Source organism: Colius striatus, chromosome 10 (genome assembly GCF_028858725.1).
Source record: "Colius striatus isolate bColStr4 chromosome 10, bColStr4.1.hap1, whole genome shotgun sequence".
In the NCBI taxonomy this organism is placed as follows: domain Eukaryota; kingdom Metazoa; phylum Chordata; class Aves; order Coliiformes; family Coliidae; genus Colius; species Colius striatus.
The window spans coordinates 8,720,822-8,744,576 of NC_084768.1; the positions used below are offsets into that span (position 1 = coordinate 8,720,822).

Here is a 23,755-nt window from a genome sequence, read left to right on the forward strand (position 1 = left end):
GATCATGCAACTGTCTTCAGGCCAGCTGGTTGTGCTGGCTGAGCTGAGCTCTCTAGTAGTTAGCTGGTATGTCCTCGTTCCAATGTACTTATGTCTTGCAGCATGCCACTGCTAAATCTGGAGCTGCTTTTCAGCACAGACTCCTCAGTACCTCTGATGTATCAATCAAAATAGACTAGTACAGGAAAATCTAAGTCAATCAGGTCAAAAGTGAAATGTTGGGGCTTTGGACTTCCAGCTGTGCAATGAAGCCTTGTTTTTTGAAGGTGCTTCTGAGCTGAGAATTCTTGAGTGTTAAGGAAATGTAGGTTCCAAGTGCATATGATTTCCCTCAGCAGTGCAGATTCAACATGCACCAAAATCCTTTAAATTAATTCACTTATTTGGTGGGAAGTTTATGAGCTGCTTCTTGAAGTTCCATGCAATATTCAAATTCAACCTTTTTTCTTACAATAGAAAGGGTATAATTGGCATTCGAAAACTTGGATAATCCTTGAATTCTCGTAGGTAGGTGCAGTGTTTATCCTTTGCCCAGACTGTCATCTGAATGAAGTAAAGCAAGGTAAATAGCCCCACTGGAAGGGATAAAAAGGCACATTTCATTATCAGACTGAAAACACACTTTTGTTGCTGACATCACTTCAGGGTGAAGTACCAAACCATTACTCACCTGGAACACACTGAGTCATGATAGTGAAACTGATCCAGGTCCCCACCTGTTTTGGTCAAGGAAATTTAAAATATTTCGGGTGACAGCATTTGCACTTATGTCTCTATTGATCAAAACCAACCTTGTCCTAGTATAGGTAAATAAAAAAGCCAAGGTCAGCCAGATCAATCTCAAATGTTAAAAACCCTTAGCCAAAAACATGAACACAAACAAACAAATCACAAACAAAACCTTTGTGTTTGCTTCTATATCTATTATCATGACAATTTTAAGCAGCACAACCTAGTGTCTTTTCCCTGCATAATTTGTATTTGTCACATCTTCATCAATGCTAGGAATTCCCCTATAGAAACAGGGGAAATATATGGAGCTGAACTATTTCAGGGGTTTCTTCCACGTTTAACGTTCCAAAAGAAATGAAAATATATTCAGCAAAACTAAAATCTTAACATCTTTTTGAAAATACATACCTCATATGTATAATTAGGGCAAGACACAAAGAAAAACAGCCATGTGAAAGGATTCTTTGTTGGATATGGGATCTTACGGGTTTTGGAGCCTATAGATTAGAAAACAAATTACAAAATATTCACACTCCTAAATATATGGTTTCCTACAAAGACAGCCCAAATCTGCCTACTCCTGTGTCTCATCACTGTCAGATGGACAAGCTGGATGTGGGAAAGCTGGATGTGCTCTAGATCCCCAAGAAGGAAGAGACTGACTATGAGAAAATGTTAGGGGCATTAGAAAGTCAGTCATCTACAAATGTCTTTGATCACAGTCGCTCCTGTAAGAAGTACCACAAGTTTTAGATTTAGAAATTAAGGGTTTTCTCAGATTGTCACCAAATGGGGTTTTGACAGTAAGAGTTGATAGCTGTAAGATGTTTGGCTCATGCCCTTGGCCTGCACAGAGATCTCATGCCCCCCGTAGAAGCCAGTGAAATTCCTTTCCCTTGCTCACCAAAGCATAGCTGGTACTAGCACTGTTTTCTTTTGCACTATGAGTGTAACTAATATACTTGCTCCTCCCAACACAATCTGGACCTAAAAAATAAAAATTAGAGTGAGATTAAAAAAAGCCATTCCATGGTCTGGTGTTGGATCCTTTGCACTATCTGATCTTCCTCAGAATCCAGCCTTTATGGTGCTGAGCAAGCTGCACACCCATAGCAGTCAGCTACCAGCTATAAATGCCCTCCAGGATTAGGTCTTTCATGAGGTAGAATAACTGTAGAAGCATTGACTGGCAGTGCAAAAAAATGAGAATGCAATTGTTACCATTTCTCTGGAGGTCACTGAGTGCAACATGAATGGAAAAATTTCCAGCTTCACATAGCTGCAAGAAAAAGCACAACAGAGGTAAAAATGGGCTTCCCTTCTATTTACTCTTCTTCCTTTTGTCATTTCCTGAGGCTCTTTAAAACAAACAAACAAACAAAACCACAAGCAAACACCAAAACCCAGGAAAATAATCTATTAGAACTAAGATTTTTAAATGGTAGTTAATGCACCATAATAGATACAGTTAATCAAGATTGTTCTATGACAGGAGGATGGAATGTCTTTGTTTAAACATGAGGCCGTGTTATATTCTGTTATATATATTTATGATATTTGTCAGCAAATATGGACTCAGTGTCCAAAAGATCAAATTAACTTCTTATACAATCCCCATGAGATCTAAAAGCAATAAACCAAGGAGGATAAAAGTAAATCCAGGAGATACTTGCTTTGTCTTTTGCTTATTCTTGTGTCTTTAAAAACACCTCCAAACATGATTTAGATAGTTCCAGTTTCTCAAAAATTATTAAAATCCCAAGGAAGATAGGGGCTGAGCTCTAAGTAAGTTTCCTTCTTTAGAGTATAATTGACATGAATCATGAAATAAAATCAACTGAGCTTCCTCCACTGGTTTTAAATAATGCTTCCCCAATCAATTACGTAGAAAGTGTCTTGACTCATAGAATGGTCGGGGTTGGAAGGGACCTTTAGAGATCATCCAGTCCAACCCCCTTGCAGAAGCAGGTTCACCTAGATCATGTCACATAGGAACATGTCCAGGCGGGTCTTGAAGATCTCCAATGAAGGAGACTCCACAACCCCTCTGGGCAGCCTGTGCCAGGGCTCCCTCACCTCACAGTAAAAGAGTTTTTTCTTATATTTAAGTGGAACTTTTTGTGTTCCAGCTTCACCCCTTGTCCTGTTGCTAGCTACTATAGAAATAGTAGCTATACTTCCCCTCAGTCTCCTCTTCTCCAGACTAAACAGCCCCAGTTCCCGCAGCCTTTCCTTGTATGAAAGAAGTTCCAGTCCCCTGATCATCTTGGTGGCCCTGTGCTGGACTCTCTCCAGCACTTCCCTGTCCCTCTTGAGCTGAGTCACCCAGAACTGGACACAGTTCTCCAGATGAGGCCTCACCAGGGCAGAGTAGAGAGGGAGAAGAACCTCCCTTGACCTGCTGGCCACACTCTTCTTGATGCATCCCAGATGCCACTGGCCTTCTTGGCCACGAGGGCACATTGCTGGCTCATGGTTAGTTTATTATCAATCAGGACTCCCAGGTCTCTCTCTGCAGAGCTGCTCTTCAACAGTTCAACCCCCAGCCTGTACTGAAATGACCCATTTGTATGGTTATGAACAGTCTCTAGTGTCTACAAAGCGTAGCTATTAAAGCAAATGACTGGTGGTCAGACCTTCTGGGTTTTATTCTCAGCTCTATGCTTCCAGTGATGTAGTCTCTCTCTACAACAGGAATAGATTACTAACAGAGTTTTCATACTGGGAAGTTGCTTTGAGATCCAGCAGTCACTGACAACTAGTTTCTCAAAGCAAGTGAAGAGCTGATTTTTTTTGAACAACTTACACACACAGAGGGAAAATGGGCACATCTTTCTTGGCTATGCTAACATTGCTTGTGCATGTACGAAATCTTGCTAGCAACTGCGAGAATGAACTGACACTGAGTTAAGAATTATTTTTAATAAGGAAAGCTGTAAAAAAATCTGAAGCCTAGCAAAACAAACCCAATCCCTGGAATTTTTCAGCAGCATACTTTCTTAGTTGGCCAGTTCCCTGAGTTTTTATGACCTGTTGTGATTCTTAACGCTCAATAAACAGTTCACAAAACGAACTCGCTGGCTTTTAAACACAGTGTCACAAACTGGTCGTTTCAGGATTCTTTTAAGGACTATGAGAGATCAGCCCAGCTGGAATCATCCCTTAGGTATAAGATCACATTGAAAACTGACAGATTTATCTGTTCTGCGTACGAGTGGTCACCTTTACGAGTATGTCCCAAGCGTTCCAGTTCTAAGCACCTGCTTATCCTACTTACCCCTCCACTCATACAACATAAGAATTTAAAGCAATGTGTTTTAGCATTTTATAAAAAGAGCAACAGACCTACCAGAAACATGATCACAGCAAAATTTATCTGTTTTTTCCCATAAGCTGTTGAAAAAAAGAAGTTTACATGTGATTAGTACTAATATATGAACACATTAAGTACTTAAATCATATTGAGGGCTGTTTTGCTACTTACAGGGAGGAGTGTATAGAGGATGATTGATGTAGTAAGCAAGCCAAGCTGCAAATCCCCAGTAATAAAAGCAGTTCTGAAAAACAGGGATTTTTTTTCTTTGTTTTAGTACAATCCTCTAGGCAAATGACAATCTCTCTTGTTTGATTTGCCTGGCCCTGACTCGTGTAGTTTTTCTTCTGGACATTCATTGTTGCTTCAGTATCTCAGTGACAGGTTATCTTTTCCTTCCTTTTACAGGTAGGAGGGAGGCCTTTGCTTGGCCCATTCCTCTTCCTCTACGCTCTGAACCTCTAGGTGCTGTTCTCTTGCAGACAGACTTTAACTCTTGTCGACAACTCATTAATTTGCCTCTCTTCAGTTGAAATTTCTTCCATTATTAAACCTAGTGCCTCAGCTTTTATTGTTCCAGGGCATGTTTGGTTATCACCTGGACTTCAGCAAGACCAAAACAGAGCTTTTTATTTTCCTTTCAACATTTGTTCTGTTCTTTTCCTTCCCCTTATTTTTCCTTCCTTCCTGTTTTCACTTGAGCAGAACACTGATCCTCTTTCTGGTGAAGATTTTTGTCTTGGGCTTCCAATAGATTCATGTACCTTAGATGTTTCTAAGTCCTTCTGCTTTCTCCTTCACAATTTTCTCTTCCTGCTCAGGCATCCCAAATTCTTAACCAAGGCTGCATTCTTCTTTTCGCAGCCTTTTTCCCCTATACATTCCAGAACTGCATTTCTAGCAATAATAACCCTAAAGTGATTACCTTAGCATATGGCAGTGCATTTTTCTGAAAACGGGTTAAGGCCCTCCCCACCCCATCTGCTGCAAGCAATTATATCAAACGTTCCATTGCATTTCTACTTTCTTTTCAGAGTTAATTGAACCACTGAAGTGCCAATAAACCTCAGACAAAATGGATACCCTTTTGGATACCACACAATCATATAATGGTTTGGGTTGGAAGGGACCTTGAAGATCATGTCGTTCCAACCCCCTTGCCATATGCAGGGACACCTTCCACTAGACCAGGTTGCTCAGAGCCCCATTCGACCTGGTCTTGAAAAGTTCCAGGGATCAGGCAGCCACAGCCTCTCAGAGCAACTTGTGCCAGGGCCTCACCACCCTTCCAGTGAAAAATGTCTTCCTTACAGCAATCTACAGTAAACTATAATAATGCAATATACTGTATTAATATTATATATTAATAGAAAATTGATTAGAAAGTACAAATTATTAACCAGTAATTACAGATCAGGTGGGATAAAAGGGTAGAGAGATTAAGTAACTTCCCTGTGATGACTTCCCTTTTCCCAAGGAAAAGCAGCAGAGCTGTTAGAATGACTCCAGCAAGGAACAATCTAGTTAGGGAAGTAGTTCATGGATAGGACACTAACACTAGCTTCTTCCACTGTCACCTACAAATTACTAGCTACGGTACAGACTTAGGTGGAAACAGATTCTTGTGATCTTGGAATAGGATCTTATGAAAAAACCTTTCCCTTACTTTGGGGCTTGGCACAGGATGGATCATATGGCAGTGGACTTCAGTAAACCACAGTAAGTAAATCATCATGACTCAGCTCCCAACAACACACATCGTAATTAAACCGAACAAGTTTTAGTCATCCAAAGAACATGATTTATGGCAAGAGTATCCCTCAGTTACAAGAGTAGGACCTTTGATGTAAGTGGAGTCAGACACTGCTAAGGTCCTCGGCAGTAACACTACTTATAGCCAGCTACCACTAGAAGCCTTATTGCTCATACAAAAGCCTCCAGTGAGGTGCAGACAGGGACAGCAGAATTAATGCAGACTTCATCAATTTAAAATAAATCATTTTTTGTGAGACTCTTTCATCTTCCAAGTGAATAATAAAGCTTTATATCAATCTCTCATTAAAGAAAAAGATTTTGTGGATCAAGTTGAGATATTGCAGGGATCCCATAAATAAATTATTCCTGGGTTTACAAAGTCATGGTTTGGATGTTTGTCTTCTCTACTTCAATTGATTGTCCCTGTGATGATCAAAACTATTCCTTAATGCCCTGCCTATCTTTATTCACAAGAAGAATCTACTCTTCTTGTCTCAGTATATTACCTAACTTTAGGTTTAGTGTTTTCTTTCCTCCAGATGTTTGAGGGTTTTTTATGGAAAGCATTAGTATCCTTTTTTTTTCCATGAAAATGTTAATTAAGACCAGTCATAAGACTAATCTTTGAGGAATTCTACTAGTATCTCCCTATTATTAAAGGTCTGGCAGGTCTACATTCATCTTTCCTTTAGTTCCTTTTTTACTACACATTTTTTTGTCTTGGTACCTATCTTACTCATCCTAAGCCAGATGTTTACTAAGTCTGGATAAATTAGGTGCTATACCTTGGCATTGCCTAGAAAAATCTCATGTCTCAGAAAGAATTATACTATGTTGGTATACAGCATGAACTGCTTTTGGTCAACCCCTGCTGCCTTTTATAGAATCCTTTATTCCTATTTCCATTCGGTAGACAGAGGATGAAAATCACAAATCTCATCAATTCCTGGTTTGGATCTCTGCTTATTGAGAGTGAAGTATCTCTTGTTAAAAGTAGCTTTCCATTGCACCAAGGAAATAAGCTAACTATATCTGCTGCATACATGATCAAACACTTAAAGTGAGAAGCTTTGTCTACCAACTGTATGTAAGAGAAATAATTGAAGAGTATGTGATATTATTCTCACTGGCACAGTTCTGAAGTAACACCACCAAAGTCAATGAAACTGTAAAAGCAAATCAAACCCAAGCACTGATAACAAGGTAGAACTCTAAGCAACTTTACACATGAAAGCAAGTACAGACAACCTGAGAAAGCGGAAAAGAAGTCATCGGAATGACCAGTACAAACGTCAGTTTTAGCAACAACAGTTTGTATGGTCTGCAAGAAATGAGTAGTCAGAGATGGCAGTGAGAAAATGAAGATTTATCACACTGTACAGATTCGTTTTCAAGGTAAAGTTGCTCATTGATCTGCTACTTAGCATGCATAAGCTACTACTCTGTTAAGAACAAGTCTTTAGGAGGTCTGCTAGCCTTTTAATGAGCCCTGCACCCTTCCTCTGCAGAAAACATGGTAAACTTATAGGGAAATTTCTTTCTCAGGGCCACTGCTCAACTATAAATCTTCCTTTCATTCAGAAAGCATGAAGTTATCACCAGAACTACCAGAGCCACTGCGCAGCTGTAAGGAGTTAGCAATAGGGTATTGCTGCTGGCAGTATCACTGCCACAATGCAAATTCAAAGGGATTGTCATCGAACGACAAATATTCAAATGTTGATCCTATACTATATGTTTTTCCAGTTGTAAATGATAATGTCCTGTCTTCCTGAGTATAAAGTGTATTTTTGAATACCAGCCTGTACTCTGCTGCAAACATTTGTAAAGTAACTATAGCCAATGCATAACCATGCAGTTCACTGTACTACTTCACAGACATCTAGGAAACAGGGGGTCTGCATCTCAACAGCTGCCCTGTGCTACAGCAGCACTGGTGACATTAGACAATGCTCCTGCGGGAGAAGAAAACGCAGAACAACCAACCTACTGTTTGCTGGATCAAAGGTAAGTTCATATCTGCTTTAATAGCAAACAAAGTGTTTGGGGCAAAGAAGCTGTAAAATGACTGTTACAAAAAGTAGGGTTTGGGTTGGTTTTTTAAAAAATAAAGGACAGAGCTACCCTGACAATATTGCACCTGCTTGTGCTATCTTAAAACTTAACACTAAAACCTTCCAGCCCAAGGAGCTGTGTGAGTGAAAAGGAAGGGTGTGCTGAAGGTTTAGACTTCTGAAAGATCAATCAGTATAGTATCATACGAGTAAGTATTTTGAAAGGACTACAGATTTATGGGTGAGATTTGCTGTGCATTACTACAAAAGCCACACCAAGAAATCTGTGCTGCAAAGGCAGAGCATAGACTAGCTAGGTTGGGTTTGTAAGGAGGGCTGTGGATAGATTCTGGCACAATTTACCTTCACAATATTCCTCAGTGGCATAGTTCCATGGGAGAACCGATGAACAAATATTGTTTCAATCAACCTTTTGATGTAGTGGAAAGAATGGCAGATACATGCCAAGCTAGAAACAGCAAGACAAAAGCATTTAAGAGTGCTTAAAAAAACAAGTGTGGCGAGACATTTGGAATAAGACTACAATGGTAACAATAAATACTGCTCAAGTCTGCAAACAGACTTACTTAACTACTGGATGTGGGCTTGATGTAAACCTCTCATCCAGTCCATAGACAAAAGGCATGCGGAAATAAAACAGAAAATAGATGAACAATGGACCTGTGTATTCTATCAAAAATACCTGCAAAAAGAGAGAAGATAATTAGACATCTGAATCAGGTGGTTGTTTTGCTTTGGTTTCTTTGTGATAAATAATGCGGCAGGACAGACACCCCCACTGACCCAGGATGGTATTTAGAGAGGCAGAGAGGAAACAGCAGGGCTGTGAAAGAGGTAGACATACACATAAATGTTTTGCAATGCATTTGCCTCAGTTGCATACAGCCATTGCCAGTGCAGCTGACACAGTATGGGTATGAAAAGATAATCATGGCAGCTCAGTGAGCATGGTACATATGCATGCATGTTACATTTATGCAGCTCTTATCCTCCTCTCACCCTCAACACCTGTTGCTTTATTTTGGGTTAGAATTAAATTTGGTGAAGAATTTATCTTGAAAAATGAAGAGCTTTGTTTCTAATGAATGACTTTTGTTTAAACTGAAAATACAGCTTGAACATATGAACAGTTAGCACAGTAGATGTCCAGGGAAACAATCAATTCATTCTACGTTCAGATAAACTGATTTGAACACAAAGGAGGGGGCGAAAAGAAAGTGGAAAAAAAAAAGAAGGGAGACCAAATGAGCTATTATCTAACTTGATTTAAATTCAAATAGGTGTGTACTTTTTAGGAATGTCCTTTTAAACTGAATTTAACTTTGGACTAGACATTAACAGTTCAATTTTCCACACCTGTATAAGTGAGGAAGGTAGGCCCATATCTCATTTATGGAGAAAGAAGGGATCTTGATTGTATTTCTGTCAAACACACACTGTTTTATAATATATTTAGAGTTATTTTGACACTCAGAAAAGTTGCATTAATAACTTCTGCAGGAATCAGAATTTCACCTGGCAAAGATTTGCTTTTAGACGATGAGTTTGTCTTTTATATTTGATAAGACTGAAGTATTTCTTGGCTTACATTTGCATGAAGTAGCTTGAGGGGCATGGAACACAGAAAGTAAAGGAAAAGTTATGGAATGGCAGAAGTTGTGTTACTCTGTGCTGAGATATTTTGGTATATATTAATGTATGTGTGTCTTAGAGTCTACGTTACCATTAAGTTTTGTCCGTCTTACCGGTTTATGGGCAATATAATAGCTGTCTGATCTATCAGCATTGCATCCAGAGTAATGATGTGAAGATTCAGTCTCACAGAACTTTTGACTGCTTTTACTTCACCTTCTATGAATGTTGTCTTTGCTATTTGCCATTAAGGTAGGATTTTATTAATGTCTCATAGCTAAGAAATTGTAAATGTGCCTTTAAATTACTGGGTACTTTACACTTTGTGCTGTGCTGTTTCATTAGAATTAGTGCAATATGTGCATTGTGGACCTTCTGAAGAACTGGAAGGGTTATTGGTCACCTTACTGCATAAACAGCTGTGCCATGTTGTCTAACAAGTGAGTTGTGACAGAATTTGCATTTAAGCTAAAACAGTGAATACATGAGGTTTTTGTGAATAGCTAATAACATTGCAGAAATTACCAGCTGTCGTTCCCCTGCCACTAGCACCCTGGGGATGCAACCATGTGCAAGCAGCTAACTGGTATTACCTTCGTGCATTTTCCTGCTGAGGTCATCTCAGTTCCTGACATGTGAAGTTACTTATGTGCCTCTTTGCAGGACAAACTCATAGGGGTATAATCCTGACCTTTGTCAGGAGAGTTATGCAAGCCCTGTGAAGCAGATCCCCAAAGGCATTTAGACAACTAGTTCCTATCGATTTTGTAGTAGACCTCTAAATCCATTTGAGAACCAGCCCCTTAAGCTCAGTAGAGCCAACCTGCCCTGCAGCTTTTCCACTACTGTTGTTCCAGGGAACTAGGCATTCAGAACACTGTGTTACTGCTTTCCCTGGTTAAATGAACTGAAGCAATGAGGATTCATTGCCTGTATCCACTGTTAGAGCAGGCGTCATGCAGAATACTGGAGGGACAGAAAGTGATGTAAATATTAATTATGGAAAAATAGCTATTAAAATGGCTCAGACTTGAAGTATAGCTCACCGTACTCCATCCTATCTGTGGCCCTAAATCTTTAAAGTATAAGGTAGCAGTTGTGCCAACAGGGAGGTGCTGCAGGATTTCCTCATCCCTCAGGGAATTTCCTTCTGAGAAGGAAAGAAGTAATTACATCTCAGCAAAATTAAAGTCAGCTTTGGTAGCATACTAGCTTTGCATTCTGCTTTAACCAGTCTATAAGACTATTTGATGTGACATGGGTTTATTGAAATCTCAATAAGCTAAGAATGTTTACACGTGATTTTGGTTTATCCCTGTAATCACATATCAGCCTGGACCGTCTATTCACGCCAAGACAGTCAGGAGAATTCTCAATCCTATGTGCCTGCCTAGCCTAGTAGTCTCTCTTCATCACTGCTACAGCAGCAGTTGTCCTTTAACATAGTTCAGCTGCACCTCCATCTCTCTGTCATCAGACAAACAGAAGCTAGGATAAGCTGGGATTGGTAGGCTCTCCTACAGTGGTTTTCAATGCCTCCTTTTTTCCCAGACTGCCAGCTAGGAGGTGATTCCACAGCACTTGAGCTAGTAGTCAAGCTTTTAATCCCTAGATTTAGGGGAATCTCTAGGAGGCCAATATTTTCTCATGGCAAGTCTCACAACATAAGTCCGTGGAGGAATTTGACAAAGTAGATCTCTAAAGAAGGAAATAAGGTAATCACAGGCCTGTCTTCTTCAGACAGAATCTACATAATGAGCTAATCTTCACCAGGACAGTTTTAAGGGACTGCTTAAATAAAACTATGCTTAATGGAAGCAAAAGAACAGTGTGTTACATTTTATACCGAATGCTAAGATGAATTAACACAGGTTGGCACCCAGGCCACACACTAAGAGGCTTCTAGTAGCAATACTACCTACAACTGCATTAATGAAGTCAGCCAGCTGGCATCAGCTTTGTCAGCAAATCCTATATGCCTGGCAATGTGTTGTGCATTAGCTTACCTCAAAAGAACTGGCATTCCTGCCTGAGAGCCAAGGATTATGTGAATTGATAGCTCTAACTCATAGTCTTTTTCAGCACTCCCAGGTGAGCCTCACTGTGGAGATCACTTCACTGCAGCTAAGGGAAATTAGTATCTGTCTGACTGAAAGCAAAAGTGCTCAGTAGTTATGATATCAGATTGCTCCTATAGAGACTCCTCCACATAGAATCCCCATAGACCCTCACCTCATTTAATACTATACTTCATGTAAGCATGATTTGGACTTTGAGTTGAGTGATGAATGAGGACAGAATTGCAAGCAAAGGCTTAAAAGCATTTAAAAGTGCCAGTACCAATATATGTGTGGTGAAGACACCTGTGAGCAGGATGCCTTCGAAATCAACCTGAGGGAGGGAGGGAGCCTTAAGGGAGTCTTAAGGCTGCAAAGCAATTATGTTTTGGCTATAGACTGCTCTATACTGAGCAGACAAACAACTTCAAAACAGTTTCAGCAAGGCCACGGTGCCCTAAGTGAGATAATTGCTTCATTAACTGAGAAATTAATATTGCCATTAACACCCCTTTGACACCCCTGTAAGTGGTAATGAGCTAAAAGGAGTACATGCTAGACACATATGACCATGTTCCTCCACTCTCCACCCAAATCACATTGAATGTCCCCTGGTATTGCATGCGGAATGGGGAGGCAGGGGGGTCATTTTTCTTTGAAGCACATAAGGAGTTCTCTTTCATCTCTTGGTGCGCATGCGTTAGGAAAAGCGACCACCTATGTAACTGGTGACAAAGTAACACCGCTTGCTAATACTAAATTGAGTGTTGGAGAGCTTCTTCTGAGCCGGTTTCCATAACAGAAAACAGACTGGAACAAAGTGCAGACTCCTGAGTTAACTACCAAGCACCAGGCCCATGGGTGGAACTGTTCACTACTTTCAAAGAATTCCATTTGCTCTGGATTCTCTTCAGTCTTCATTAACATAGCTGGAAACTCATTCTTAAGAGCTAACACCCATGCCACGTACACCTTTTGTGCCCAGCCCTTGCTCAGAACTTTGTTATTCTATTTCTCAAAAGTACTTACTCGGATCAAGTTTTATCGACTGCCTTGCTGGGTACCACCAAGGATCTGTAAGACCATACAGAACTGTTTAAAACACAACGTTTGGTTTAGGTCATCACCTATTATAATGAACGTGACACAACAAGATAAAGCTTAGTTAAAGATTTTTAGGATTATTTATTCAGCATTACTATCTGTGAGAGATGATGCAGCAGAAAAAATACAAAGGTGTGTCAGGATAGTGTGAAAAAACGATACTGAAATCTCAGTGTGACTGCATTCTTGTGCAGGCTCCGTAGCACTTTGTGTGAGTACGTCTCATGTGTCAACTTACGTAACTTTCTCCCATTTATATACCGTATATTTTGAAGTGATGAGAACTGCCTCAAACATTATACTCACATATTTTATGGAACATCAATCTGATCTCCCTAATTGTGGCATTTGGTTCCACCTAGGCAACAAAAAAAAATTGTATAGGTAAGATGAGTATTTTGAGAGACAACTATGAGGTGTAACACTGTAATGAGTAGACACGTGACTCAGTGTAACGGTATCATTTTCTTACAGACAGCCAGGATCCCTATGGGTGATTCAAAGTACTTCCTAAGGGAAAAAAAGGACAATTTGTGGCCTCTGTTTCAGAGGTAGCTTCTCTAGCAGTGATCAAGAGCTACCAGCAGTGACAGTTTGGTGACATAAGTGAGCAAGGCACAACTGGCACCATCTTAGTGAAGCAGCTGACATTGTGCTCTTTGCTCCAAAGCTCCTTCTGAAAAAGGGTTCAAGTATTCTGTAGTCACTCTGAATCACTCTGAAATACACATAATGGTTGACTCTTCAGTGGCCAAAGAAAGGTTTTCAGGAGATGAAAGAGCCTTCATAAATGCTAAGTTTACTTAAGAAAAGTGAGTAATTCTCAAATAGTCACCTAGCATTTTAAACAGATTTTTGTTTTACCTTATCTAGGAAACATAGCTGTTTCTTTGTCTTCCAATCAAGAATTTCCACCTGATAGGAGACAAAAATTATAATTACTAATTATTGGCTAAATAACCTTTAAAATCTTAGTTGCTTCCCAAATTCACACTTCTTGTTCAGAGTTTCCTCTGACCTGTGGACAGTGATAAAGACACTTGTGATGTGCTCCAGAGACAGTTTTAATCACAGCCGTGTTCTGAAAGCACTCAACTTACAAAAAAAATGCCTGACAAGTAGTCTTCCTGGATATAGTCAGAAACAGAAGCAGATAACATACTGATCAGAACACATGGCTCTGGGGTATTTTCTTGCGCTAGAGCAAAAGAAACAAATACGGGATACAGAAGTTTCACGGGAATCACTGAGGGGCAGAATTTTTATTATCTATAAAACCAGAAAGATGGTTTGAGGAAAAAAAACCCTGCATATGTATGCATGTAAGCAAATATTCTGAGTACATACAGCTTAAATATCAATGTGCACTGTTCACAGAACTGAATTGTAAAGAGAGAAAAACATTGGTAGACATAATGAACAGACGCAGCTAAAGATCTGTACCTCACAAATCCTTAAAAGGCTGTTATTGGAATAGGCAGTATTCCTTTTGCCTCTCAGATCACCTGTCAGTAGCTACATATTAGCATTTTATATTCCCAGCAGTGGTTTAGCTACAGCTATGAAAAAGAAAGAACAGTTTATTTCTGTGACCAGATGGGACTTTGGCAAAAGGTTATGATTGTAACCAACAGCCAAGCAGAAAAGCCCCCAGACATTTCAAAGTTCAGTTGCAGCAGGCTAGCAGAACTTAGAAACAGTGGCAGTGTTTTCACTTTGTTCTCATCAAACACTTTGTAATGGAACTTTGTGGCATAGCTAAGAGTGAAAGCTCAAAGCTTATCTGTCACACTAAATGGCTGGGACTATCATTGCTTAGTATCAAAAGAGTTTGTTGTTGTTTTTTGTAAGAAATAAACATCTACCACTAATTACGTTTGGTATTAACTGGCCAAGAGGATAGATTAACATCAGACTTTAAATATGATTCCTTACTAAAAATAGGAATCACAGTCCAGTATCTTTCTAAGAGAGTTGCTTTGAAGAGATCACTTAGTTAATGTATCTTATTTCCTTCTTTCACTTGTCCCAAATTGTTCTTTCTCTCTTGGCACAGCAATGGAGCACTTCAGCTCGAGACAGAAGTATCAAATCTGATCTCCACAAGGAATACTAATGCACTGGTATTTTCTATTTGTGCATTGTAAGCTGTAAGCAGGACATCAAGGGAGGTAAGCACTTTTCCTCCTTTGGGATACGTAACAAATATGTGACAGATTATTGGGATATTGCATGTTTCCCTGAGTTTCTAAAAGGGTTATTGAAACTTTTGGTGTCTTTCAAAGCTCTTACATCAATGAATACCATTGGGCTGTCCTAGAGACTCCAGCAGGGCCCACAGCTTTAGCAGTGTAATTCCTGTCCCATACCCACTCCCACAAGACACATGCTGGATCAGAATCCCCTAGGGGCAGTTTTAGTCTATGGCATTCAGTGGTTATACTAGAGAAATCTTCTCCAGGCCAATTACAGAGTGGTCTGGGTATCTTAATGACATCTACACTTTTAACTGAGTTATTGTCACTATGAACAAGGCCAGATCCAAAATTATACAGCATTTTCTTTTGCTCTGTGATTTTCATTGGAGTGACTGTAGAGAAATTTAGGTACTCCTGCAAACCTTTGGAATCAGTGTGGAAAACAACCAGTCATCCATTCTATACTGTTATTTGGTTCCATTCTAGCATGTCTCTGAAGTGCCAAACTGACATACCTGCCTGCACTGGCCCCCATCTTCAAATACCTAAAGGAAGCCTATAGAGATGATGGATCCAGGCTCTCCTTGAAGGTGCATAGTGATAAAGGTGAGAGGCATTGGACACCAGATGTAGTAAGGGGAAAATCCAATCACAACACTGAACTTCAAACATTTCAGTTACTTTCAAGACCTATGTAAATATCAAATATTCTTTCCCTTTACAGAAAGATGGACGCAGGAACACTGCTTTAGATTCTACTCCAGCCCACAGAAAGTTGTGTGACAAGAGTGAAAACAAGGTGACTTGTTTCCTCTAATTATTATGCCTCTTAACTGTCTCAGAACATTCCCCAGTAGTTAGATGCTTCCTGCATGAGGCCAGAAAAGCCTGATTGAAGGCAAAAAATGTTATATTTTCTGTTGCCAATGACATGAGCCCAGGTAGCAATGAACAGAGCGTTTCCAGCCTTCAGGCACAGCATCAAGTCAGTTAATGCATTGGTTGGCAACAGATTTAGATACCCAGCAATCTTGGAACACCTAAATGGTGGGTATTATCCCTTCCAAACATAAATTGTTTGGCTCAGAGAACTTTAATTTCTATGTGTCTTCAAAGCATTTAGCACAATGGGACACACTGATGGCTGGTCTGCACTGGTGCAGTATGACTAGCAGTCTACTTACCTGGTGAATTTCTAAAGGCATTTTAAATTGTAGCTTCTCTAAAACTACTTTGAGTAGAACTTAATAGGCAGATTTGTGCAAGACAGCTATTTTAAAAGTCTTTGATAAGTGACCACAAACATACGTTCAGCGTTTAGAAGACAAATTTGTTCTACTGCATAAGGATTAAAGATCAGTAGAGTCTTGTTTAAAACAGGTCAAGGGCCAAGGATAATCAATGAACAGTATCAACAGAGAAAACTACATTCAAGGGTTAAACTTTTATTCAGAAAATAAAAGCGTAAAAGTTTACTCATGGGGAAAAACAGCTGAGCAAATTGTTTAAAAGAATTTGTAAGACACAGTGTCCCTGCAATAGGATTACAAAAATATAGTCAATCAACAGATCTTCAAAAATGATGTGCTAACTATCATGGAAATACTGACACACTTATAATGCCTGTACATCCTGAAAGATTTATTGCAGTAATTTTACTCAACAGATTCGGTAAACTGTAGCTGAGTGAGACTTTGTGAGCACTGACATAAGCATATAATGTATTGATTTCTTTTGGAATTACTCAGTAAAATAAATTGCTTATTTTACAGTCTAAGAACAACTCAGCCCCAAAAAAGAGTAAGGCAGAATGAATTCTCCCTGAACTATCGAGTGCTTACAAAAGCCAAGTTCCCTGAATTTAACACTGAAAAAAAATCCAGTGGTTGACACAGTCCTAAGTAACTTTTTCTAAGCATCTTATTTTTCCTATGAGATCGGTAGTTTTCTCTCTCTCCTTAGACTTTCCTGGTAGACTGTGTCGCTCCTGAAGGAAGTAACCATGTGATCTCACACTAAAGCATATAAAGACTAACTTTTTTTAAGCCAATAGAGTCAAGCCAAAGGGAAATTACTATAAGTGTACTTATACTGAAAACTGTGTTTGTGCTGCTGCTACAACTGTCTTTCAGTCTGAAACTTCCCTCGCACAAGAAAGCAGGGGCAGGGGATGAGTCTAAGGATCCATCTAGAACAGTACCTTTCTTTTTGATATAGCCACCAGCAGGTGACTCAGAAAAAGTAATAAAACAGGGCAAGAATGTAGTGATTGGAGAGAGGGGAGGAGACACACAGAGATTGTGTTTTTCCTGCACCAGAAGTGCTGCCTTTGTATTTAACAGCCTCTTGTGGACTTTTTCTCAATTAGTTTATCCACTTGCCTTTTAAACCTGCATAAACCTTTTGCATGCAGTGTCCTGGGGCAGGGAATTCTATAGCTTAGCCCCATGCTGCGTGAGGAATTCCCAAAGCAGAACCAGGGCAAATGTTTAACCACAAAGAGAAATTGCATCATCTTACCTGTGCACCTTATTCTGTAAGTAGTCCAACCAAGTCAAGTCTTACCTCTCTGAAGCAGTTAGCTCACATTTTGAGAGACTAGAATCTTATTTCATTATTTGTATAGAGAGAAGATAGTGACATCCAGACTCAAAATGCTTTATACAACTAAATTTCACTTTTGTAGAATTCAGATGTCTAACATTTACAGGTTCACAAGACATATACTAGTACTTACTCCTCAGCTTCATAAGTTCTGCTCCTATACAAGCCAATGAGAACCACTGAAAGTCATAGTACATTTTTATTTCTTCCACCCATCTCAGATTTGTCAGTTAAACATGCTTGCATTTAAACCCCCAAGGTCAGCACAAAACACAGCATTTAGATAATTTCTGAACTAAACTAAACTGTCAGCAAAGGAGTTGACCTAGTGCTTCATGCTTTACATGTAATGGTTAGACACACTGCCAGGAAGTGGGAAAATTACTTTAGACTGTCTTCTGCCATTCCCCCACTCCTCCCACAGAACGCTTGTGTGTCCTGGACCATGAAACAAGGAATGGAGGATTCGGGAGAGACCAAAAAAGCACATGGAGGAGAGGACAGAAGTGTATTCCAGTGAAAAGTGCAGTATCCTGCCAAAGAGAAATCCTGAATTCCTATCTCTCTGGGATGCTTCAAGCACTGGTCCCTTCCATTGTCATTCTGTTCAGCATTTCTCTACAGTGGGGATCCGACACAGTAAAGGGGTAGAGTTGAAGTCTACTGGGTTTACTTAGGGAGCTGGGTGCCTAACCTGAAGGCATGGCAAACCCCAGGTTGCTTTGTGGACCTGGCCCTAAGGATGGTAGCAGATGTAGAGGGACGGATGCTTATCCTTCAGGAAGATAATCCATGTACATAATTAACAGGGGATAAAATGAGTTGATGTAAGAATGGTCAGGAAGGAAAAGGGACAGTGAATTCCCTTGGAGTGGGAGGCTGGTTTATTTTTCGCAAAATGGAAGAGCTGTTAGAGGTCTGTGCTTTCACAGTGGGATTCGCAGGCTCTCGAGCTTTTACTACCGTGACATCTTCCAGCAGGTTACGTAAGCTGGGAAAGGAACCTGCACCAGTTAATACCGACTCGGTGGGTATTTACTTACACTGGCTAACACAGAGCTGCAGAGTGCCAATTTCCCTGGCATCCTACGGAGTCCTATCATTCACCAGGTATCACTGTCGCTATGAAGCAGACTGGACTGCCTCCATCTGAGAACCTAAGCCAGCTTTGACTCAACACTGAGCAGACATCCAGATTTTTCAGCAGCACTGCACAGTCTTTCCCATACACAACAAAGAACACCCATTGCTGCCGGGCTTTAGTTCATGACAATTATTTTCTACAACGACAGTACTCAGGTAGAAGAGATTTATAAATTCTTTGTGAAACCACAATCCTTTCTTTGATCAGGACTGTGATGAACGTTGAACTTCAATATCTATTTTTCCATTACTACTCTTCATGGACCATTTAGTGTATGGATGGCAAAATGTTTATCCAGTGTAAGCTTTTGACATGGAATTGAAGAGACTGTAGGGACAGAGATTTTTTTTGTTTTTTTACCTAGAGGTATCAAGGATGAGTCCACTGTCTTTTGACAGGGCAGGAAGCCCTGGGAAGTTTGCAGCCCCTATACTGATAGGTAAGCTCACAAGACTTGTATTAATTTTTTTAAGTATACTTCAAAAACACATTTTTTTTTAAATAAGACTTTTGATTTCAAACATAGTCTTCAAATTCTGAGTAGCTCTAGGTACTTCCTGCCAAGTAATGTTTTACTATCAAATTTTCCCATACAAAATTAAAAGTTTCTCTCTCAAGCTCTATACAGAAAAAGAACCAATTTCTGTGTTTTCAATGAAGCTGCACAACTGACTGTAGAAAGTGCTGGCAAATGTGTGGAGAAGTGGTGAGGAAAGAGAAAGGGAAAATGTTTTTCCCCATTTTCTCATTCTTTCAGTGACAATAATCTTATGTGTTGTTTGTGAAAACAGAGCAGATACCTTCAAAGAGCAGGGCAATTTTCAGCAGTGTCCCCTCAAATGACCGTTACATCTCTATCCACACATGGTCTTGTCTTGCTCAGGCAGCTCTTGGAGGATATAGAGTCTTAAAATCCTCTGCAGTCCTGCTTTTGGCACTTGCTCTCAGTGCTCTTCCTTGATAAGACTTTAGACAGCATAGCTCTGAGTGGGAGAAACAGGAGTGTCACAGCTCCTTTGTAACAGGAGCTGTGACATCTCGGCAATGCTAGCTAGGCAGCAGTCATCACCCCCTTGCATTCAGAAGGTTTTCATCTCAGTCAGAAGGGGGAGAAGCTTTAAATGCCAGCAAGGGGTGGGGCAGGGGGGGTTGGGGGGGGCAGTACTTATTGCTTTCAGATTACACTGCATTTGTCAGTTCAATCTGTCCTCAACGAGTGAAGACGCCAAAACATTTTTGGTTATCACTGCTCACAAAAGGCGCTTTCCATCTGAACCAGTTAAAGAAGTAAAAGTACAACTGTGGCTCTTACCACACTAATTTTCTACAGTATGAATGTATTTGTTGAAATACCTTTCCCTCTGGGAAGTCAGAGCACCATACAATTTCCTTTATATAAAAGTTTGAAGACCTAAACTTGCCAAGTAGAAAGAAAGGGTAGAACTCATTGGCCTAACTTCAGAGCTCTCAGCTACACACATTTCCATCTGTGCATGTTCACACAGACATCCTTTGTACAGAAAGGAGAAAAGGTGACACTTTTAGGATAAAGTGTATCATAAGTACTGAAACATATCTTGAAAAGGTCAGAAGAGTTGTTCTCCAATTGTGGGGAAACAAGCACTCCTAGACAATATCAATTATCTATAAATCACTATCATAAGTCTCTATATTTTTGGAGGTGGAGCTCCTCAAATTAGCAGATGCAGTACTTGGAGGTATATTTCTTTAAACTGTAGTTGTTCTTGCTAAGCTTCTCCTGAGGCACTAGTGATAAAAAATGCTCAGGGGAAACTAGAAACGTACCAATATCTGAAGTAAACAACAGCTATTCTAACATTATGACAGAATAAGAAATGTAGAGGCAGCCATCGAGACATAGGTCTAGAAATATCAGGGACCTGACATTGCATATCAGTTTTAATACAGACATGTCACAAGCAGAGGGAAATCAGACACCCTGGATTTTTTGGACCAGCATACTTTGTCTTAATTAGGTGGTTGCTCATAATTCTTGGTGCTAAGCTTGAACACAGCCAATTTATAGTAATGAGTTCCATGCACATCCAAAGCTGACTCTGCCTTTCATTGGCTTCTTAAGTCATAGTTTTTAGGTGTTTCTGTCTTTAGCTGTGCCGAGAAAGACTCTCATAAAGAAAAAGGAGGGAATTAACAGCCAGTGCCCCAGCACTCACAGTCAGTCTGATACTCTTGCCCTTTTTTTTGTAGGCCACTTCACCGAAGAGTAATTTTATTCATGCATAAGGGAGAGGACTTTCCTACATACTCAGGAAGCTAAGATAGTGCTTGTGCAATAAGACTGATCAAATACACAAACTCAACAAAACAGGGAGAAATATTCCACCAATAAACCTCTGCTAAACTTGTAACAGTCATATTCTAAAAACTTCACACAGTGAGAGTTTGGTGATTGTAAAGTGCTTTGCAATTCTTGTGAGGAAGCACCACAGAAGAGTAATGAACAGTAAATGGTTTAGAGATGTACCTCAAACAGGGAACACTAGTATTTCCCCATCCCTTCGGGAAACGTTGGGTGAGGTGGGACACTTACCTTCTGTCTTTTGGTAGCTCATATGGGAATGCATGGTGGGGAAATGTAATTCAGAATTCAAATTAAATGAATTTATAACAAGGAATCCGTAGGTTGAACAGTGCAGAAAGTGATAAGCAACAGCACTGCTCACTGCTATCTGGGCTTTTCTTTGTCCATGTTCTTTGTGTGACTGAGTCAGCTCAGAGACACACTGGATGAGCTAAGGAAATCTACTGTACAGGGGAAAAAAAGACTAAGACACACAAGGCTGACATGTAAATTCATGAGGCATTCTGAGTTCAGGTTAGTGTTGCTTAGACACAAGATCTTGAGTTAGGACTCAAAAGATTTGCATGTGCCTTGCATAAAAAGACTGACTAGCAAAATGGAGTTGGTCACTTTAATGTTTGCCCATTTGCAAAATAGAGTAACAATAAGGATGTCTGTGCTTTTGAGGTCTTCTAGTCTACAAGTGCTGTTTAGAAGGTCAGTAGGGCTAAGACAGAAGAGCAAACCCGCAGACCAAGTGATGACTGAAGACATCCAGGAGGGTAATACACATGTGTCTGCTCCTGCATTTGGATCTCATAAGAGTCCAGGGCACTGGTAAAAATGCAAGAGGTGTGAAAAACTTGGTTGTTTTTCCTAAAAAACAGGGAGATCAACACCATAGAGGAAAAGGCACAGTGCTGATGCACTACTGACTAAACACAACAGCTAGAGACAGCTTACTCTGCTGAATTGTTTGTGGTGTCCAGAACACTGTTATAGCTTTGAAAAGCAGAATCTGAACTTTTAGGTCACGGTAAGTCACTAGAGGAGCAACTGCTTTTCAGATTGTTTTGGATTCTGTTAACGTTATAGCAACTATTTTGCACAGCAGGAGGAAATGCTTTCATTTTTAGGCTAGCAGTGATGGAGAAACTGAAGCGTAAGCCTGCAAAAACGCGTTCAAGATTGCTGCCACTAGCCCGTCTTAAGAATTTTTCTATTGGTCTAGCTAATTCTAGCATAGAATTGGTGTGGATGTTTATTTGAGTTGCTGAGGTACGTTATCCTGCGCACTCCCCAGTGCATACTACTCTGCACTTTCTCTCCACGCAAGTTTCTGACTGTACTGAACTCCGTTCGGCTGTTTTTTCTTCTCCCCCCGGTAGCGGATCGCACCGTGCTAGCAGAGAGCCGGGACAGCTGCCCGGCCCGGGGCCGGCGGGCAGCGCTCGCCCTCGCTCCGCCCCGCCGGATGGTGCACGCCGCGCCGCGCCGCCGAGGGGCCGGCAGCCGCCTGCCCGGAAGGCTCAAGGGGACTCGTCTCGGAGAGATGCACAGCGGCTGGTGACAAGGGTCTTCCGAGAAGTTGGGGACAGAAAGTGCCGAGCACATTCCTCGCTCTCGCTCCTTCCTTACAGCCGGGACGCACCGCCAGACCCACCCACGGCTCCGCCCGCGGGAAGCTCAGTACCATCGATCCGGAGCCTCTGAGGATGGCAGAAAGTCCGCCTGGAGCACCGGGACACGTATGCCCCTGCCCTCTAGGGCTACCTCCAAGGACCAGAGAGGACGCGGGGAAGAGGAGCGCCAGGAGAACGGGCCGGGGAAGGGAGGGACGGGGCGGGTGGGGGACACTTGTGCCCTCTCGCCCCGAGAGAACGTCGGCGAGCGGCGTCCCGCCTCAGCGCCCTCCGCTCGGGTGCTGCGGCGGTCCCTCGCCTCGGCAGAACCGGGAGCGGATGGCTCCGGCTCGCCGCTGCTTCCATGCAGATGGAAGGAGAGGACTAGCGCCGGGACCCCGGGAAGCCCCGGCCGCCTGCGGCTGAATGCCGCGGGCCCGTGGCCGGACTCTCCCCGTCCGCGTCCCGCCCGCGGCGCTGCCCGCACCCACCTCGAAGAAGCCGGCTCTGCCGCCCATCCTGCGGGCTGCCGCCGCCTCCCGCCGCCGCGGCGCCGTACCCGGGCTCCCGCGATGCGGCCAATCAGGCGGCGCCCGCCCCCGCGCGGGGTGCTCCCGGCGGCTGCTCCCGGCTGGGGAGGCGGCGCCCGGCCCCCGCCCCGCCCGCCCGGGGCCGCTGACCGGCGGCGTGCGGCTGCTGAGGCGGCTGCCGCCGTGCCCCTGGCACGCAACCTGCAGCAGCACGGGCATCCCGGTGCCCTGCACAGGCCAAGTTCCGCAGCTCCCGGTGCTACCAGACTGGGAGAGAAGAATAATATTCAGCGATTGCCCGGAGTGACGAGTCAGTGGCGTTTCGGTGAAAAGGGTAATGCATTTTTCTTGCAACATTGCACGATCGCTGCAGGAAAGCAGGCGCGCTTTTTTTTCCTTTTTTTTTTTGGGGGGGGGGGGCGATCAGAAGTGTGTTAACGAGAAAACCTGCACAAATACACCTGACCGTGAGCTAGGAATCATCTTTCTCTGATAGCTTACACGATGTTTCAGGGGTGATTGAACTGACAACAGAACTCTGCTGAGGTCCCTTCTGTGATGCGCTCCTTGCCACCACTGAGAATCACATGCATGGCATAAAGCAGCGCAGAGGCTGATACCCTTTTTCTAGCACTATGTCAGGAAACACTACAATGCTATAAACAT

General features: G+C 41.7%; 1 protein-coding gene across 2 annotated transcripts; it reads right to left on the bottom strand.

Moving 5' to 3' along the window:
* Positions 1-409: 409 nt before the first annotated feature.
* TECR (trans-2,3-enoyl-CoA reductase) lies at positions 410-23,077 on the bottom strand. 2 transcript variants are annotated; one of them, XM_062003755.1, is made up of 13 exons: positions 23,051-23,077; positions 13,533-13,583; positions 12,975-13,026; positions 12,594-12,638; positions 10,554-10,657; positions 8,442-8,557; positions 8,218-8,323; positions 4,217-4,289; positions 4,082-4,125; positions 1,954-2,011; positions 1,141-1,229; positions 671-716; positions 410-575 (listed from the first exon to the last, which is right to left on the bottom strand). In XM_062003755.1, exons 1-13 carry the CDS (start codon positions 23,075-23,077, stop codon positions 448-450), a joined length of 939 nt encoding a protein of 312 aa, XP_061859739.1. In that variant the 3' UTR covers positions 410-447. The 2 variants fall into 2 exon arrangements, with proteins under 2 accessions (XP_061859739.1, XP_010197154.1); XM_010198852.2 differs by lacking the exon at positions 23,051-23,077 and adding an exon at positions 20,036-20,062.
* Between the last annotated feature and the right edge of the window lie 678 nt (positions 23,078-23,755).

Coding starts and splice junctions, on each gene's coding strand:
- TECR (XM_062003755.1), bottom strand. CDS start 23,077: ATGGGCGGCAGAGCCGGCTTCTTCGAG. Junction 8,324..8,441: donor AGCCCACATCCAGTAGTTAA/GTAAGTCTGTTT, acceptor TGCTGTTTCTAG/CTTGGCATGTATCTGCCATT. Junction 2,012..4,081: donor TTGCTGTGATCATGTTTCTG/GTAGGTCTGTTG, acceptor TTTTTCTTGCAG/CTATGTGAAGCTGGAAATTT.